The sequence below is a fragment of the Nicotiana tomentosiformis genome, chromosome 3 (genome assembly GCF_000390325.3).
Source record: "Nicotiana tomentosiformis chromosome 3, ASM39032v3, whole genome shotgun sequence".
Taxonomy (NCBI): Eukaryota; Viridiplantae; Streptophyta; class Magnoliopsida; order Solanales; family Solanaceae; genus Nicotiana; species Nicotiana tomentosiformis.
Window position 1 is genome coordinate 14,537,480 of NC_090814.1, and position 3,468 is coordinate 14,540,947.

A 3,468-nucleotide genomic window follows, 5' to 3' on the forward strand; every position below is an offset into this window, starting at 1 on the left:
GTTAGAGACTAGAGTTAATCTCTTATTGCTTAGTATGGTTGATTTCGACGTGATTTTGGGTATAGATTGGTTGTACCCATGTCATGTTATTCTGGATTGTCACGCTAAGACCGTGACATTGGCGATGCCGGGGTTGCTGAGGATCGAGTGGAGAGGTTCTCTGGATTATGTTTCCAACATGGTGATTTCATATTTGAAGGCTCAACGGATGGTTGGGAAGGGGTGTTTGTCATATTTGGCCTTTGTGAGAGATGTTGGTCCTGATACTCCTACTATTGATTCTGTTCCGGTAGTGCGAGACTTTCCGAATGTGTTTCCTGCAGACCTATCGGGCATGCCACCCGACAGGGATATTGATTTTGGTATTGACTTGGAGCCGGGCACTCACCCCATTTCTATTCCTCTGTATCATATGGCACCAGCAGAGTTGAAATAATTGAAAGAGCAACTTCAGGAGCTTCTTGATAAGGGGTTCATTAGGCCCAGTGTGTCGTCTTGGGGTGCACTAGTTCTTCTTGTAAAGAAGAAGGATGGTACTATGTGGATGTGCATCGATTATAGGCAGTTGAACAAAGTTACAATTAAGAAGAAGTATCATTTGCCACGCATTGATGATTTATTTGACTAGCTTTAGGGAGCTAGAGTGTTCTCTATGATTGATTTGAGGTCTGGGTATTACCAGTTGGAGATTCGGGACTCAGATATTCTGAAGACAGCATTCAGGACCCGTTATGGTCACTATGAGTTCCTTGTGATGTCCTTTGGTTTGACCAACGCCCCAGCATCATTCATACATCTTATGAACAGTGTATTCCAGCCATATCTTGATTTGTTTGTCGTAGTAATTATTGATGATATCCTGGTGTACTCACATATTCAGGAGGATTATGCACAACATTTGAGGATTGTACTGTAGAGGTTGAGAGAGGAGAAACTTTATGCCAATTTCTCCAAGTGCGAGTTTTGGCTTAGTTCGGTGGCGTTCTTGGGGAATGTAATGTCCAATGAGGGGATTAAGGTGGATCCAAAGAAGGTAGAGGCAGTTCAAAGTTGGCCCATACCGTCTTCAGCTACTAAGATTCAGAGTTTTCTCAGCTTGGCTAGATATTGTCACTTTGTAGAGGGTTTCTCGTCCATTGCAGCACCCTTAACCAGGTTGACCCATAAGGGTGAGCCATTCAGGTGGTCGGATGAGTGTGAGGAGAGCTTTCAAAAGCTCAAGACTGCCTTGACCACAGCTCCAGTTCTAGTTTTGCCTTCAACATCAGGTTCTTATACAATGTATTATGATGCTTCTCGAATTGGTATTGGGTGTGTCTTGATGCAGGAGGGTAGAGTGATTTCTTATGCTTCACGCCAGTTGAAGCCTCATAAGAATAACTACCTTGTTCATGATTGGAGTTGGCAGCCATTGTTCATGTATTAAAGATTTGGAGGCATTATATCTAGGATGTGTCTTGTGAGGTATTTACGGATCATCAGAGTCTCCAGCACTTGTTCAAACAAAAGGATCTAAATTTGAGGCAAAGGAGATGGTTTGAGCTGCTAAAGGACTATGATATCACCATTCTGTATCACCCCGGGAAGGCCAATGTGGTGACTGATGTCTCGAGTAGGAAGGCGGTGAGTATGGGTAGCCTTGCATTTATTCCTGTTTGTGAGAGACCGCTTGCATCAAATGTTTAGGCTTTGGCCAATCAGTTCGTGAGGTTAGATGTTTCGGAGCCCAATTGGGTTCTAGCTTGTGTGGTTTCTCGGTCTTCCTTATATGATCTCATCAGAGAGCGCCAGTATGATGACCCTCATTTACTTGTCCTTAATGACACGGTTCAGCACAGTGATGCCAGTGAGGTTAGCATTGGGGATGATGGGGGTTACAGATGCAGGGTCAGAGTTGTGTGCCCAATATGGATGGGCTACGTGAGTTGATTCTTGAGGAGGCCCATAGCTCGCAGTATTCCATTCATCCGGGTGCCGCAAAGATGTATCAGGACTTGAGGCAGCACTATTGGTGGAGGAGGATAAAGAAAGATATAGTGGGGTTTGTAGCTCGGTGCCTAAATTGTCAGCGGGTGAAGTACGAGCATCAGAGACCGGGCGGTTTGCTTCAGAGGCTTGTGGAGTGGAAATGAGAGCGTATCACCATGGATTTTCTAGTTGGGCTCCCACGGACTTCGAGGAAGTTCGATGTTATTTGGGTAATTGTTGATCGGTTGACCAAGTTCGTACATTTCATTCCAGTTGGGACTACCTAATCTTCGGAGCAGTTGGCTGAGATCTACATCCGCGAGATTGTTCGCTTTCATGGTGTGCCGATGTCCATCATTTCAGATCGGGGCACGCAGTTCACGTCACAGTTCTGGAGAGAAGTGCAGCGAGAGTTAGGCATACGAGTTGAGTTGAGTACAACATTCTACCCTCAGACAGACGGACAGTCCGAGCGCACTATTAAGATATTGGAGGATATGCTACGCGCTTGTGTTATGGATTTTGGTGGCTCTTGGGATCAGTTTCTGCCTCTTGTAGAGTTTGCCTACAACAACAGCTACCAATCCAGCATTCAGATGGCTCCGTATAAGGCTTTGTATGGGAGACAGTGTCGGTCTTTGATGGGTTGATTTGAGCCAGGTGAGGCTAGGCTATTGGATACTGTCTTGGTTTAGGATGCTTTGGATAAGGTTAAGTTGCTTTAGGATCGGCTTCACAATGCTGTCTAGAAAGAAGAGCTACGTCGATCGGAAGGTTCGTGATGTTGCTTACATGGTGCGAGAGAAGGTACTGCTTAAAGTTTCACCAATGAAGGGTGTTATGAGGTTCGGGAAGAAGGTAAATTTGAGCTCTCGGTATATTAAGCCTTTTGAGATACATGAGGGGATTGGAGAGGTGGCTTACAAGCTTGCATTGCCGCCTAGTATGTCAAGTGTTCATGTAGTGTTTCATGTTTTCATGCTCCGGAAGTATTTCAGCGATCCATCCCATATTTTGGACTTCAGCACGGTTCAGTTGGATGCTGATTTGACTTATGATGTGGAGCTAGTGGCCATTTTGGATCGGCAAATTCGGAAGATGAGGTCAAAGAATATAGCTTCAGTGAAGGTACAATAGAGAGGTCATCCAGTCAAGGAGGCTACTTGGGAAACCGAGCGGGAGATGCAGAGCAGCTATCCACGCCTATTTGAGACTCCAGGTATGATTCTAGACCCGTTCGAAGATGAAAGTTTGTTTAAGAGGGGGAAGATGTAACGACCTGGTCGGTCATTTTTAGTGTTATAGACTCGTTCCCCTATTTATTACATATTCTGTGTTTGGTTGTTGTATGTAACTTGCCGGGGTGGTTGATTTGGCTGCAGAGATGTTTCGGAATAAGTTGGTATACTTAGTACTAAGGTTGAAAATCTAAGTTGAAAGAGTTATCGTGATATTGACTTATATATAAATAGCACCGTAATAGAGTTTTAATGGTTTCGA

The 3,468-nt window shown here is 44.6% G+C and overlaps 1 protein-coding gene across 1 annotated transcript; it reads left to right on the forward strand.

Moving 5' to 3' along the window:
* The first annotated feature begins 2,706 nt into the window (after positions 1 to 2,706).
* On the forward strand, positions 2,707 to 3,105 carry LOC138907391 (uncharacterized). The gene has a single exon (XM_070197989.1). It carries the CDS (start codon positions 2,707 to 2,709, stop codon positions 3,103 to 3,105), a length of 399 nt encoding a protein of 132 aa, XP_070054090.1.
* The last annotated feature ends 363 nt before the right edge of the window (positions 3,106 to 3,468 follow it).

Excerpts from the sequence above, each read along its gene's own strand:
- LOC138907391 (XM_070197989.1), top strand. The coding sequence starts at position 2,707 with ATGCTGTCTAGAAAGAAGAGCTACGTCGATCGGAAGGTTCGTGATGTT.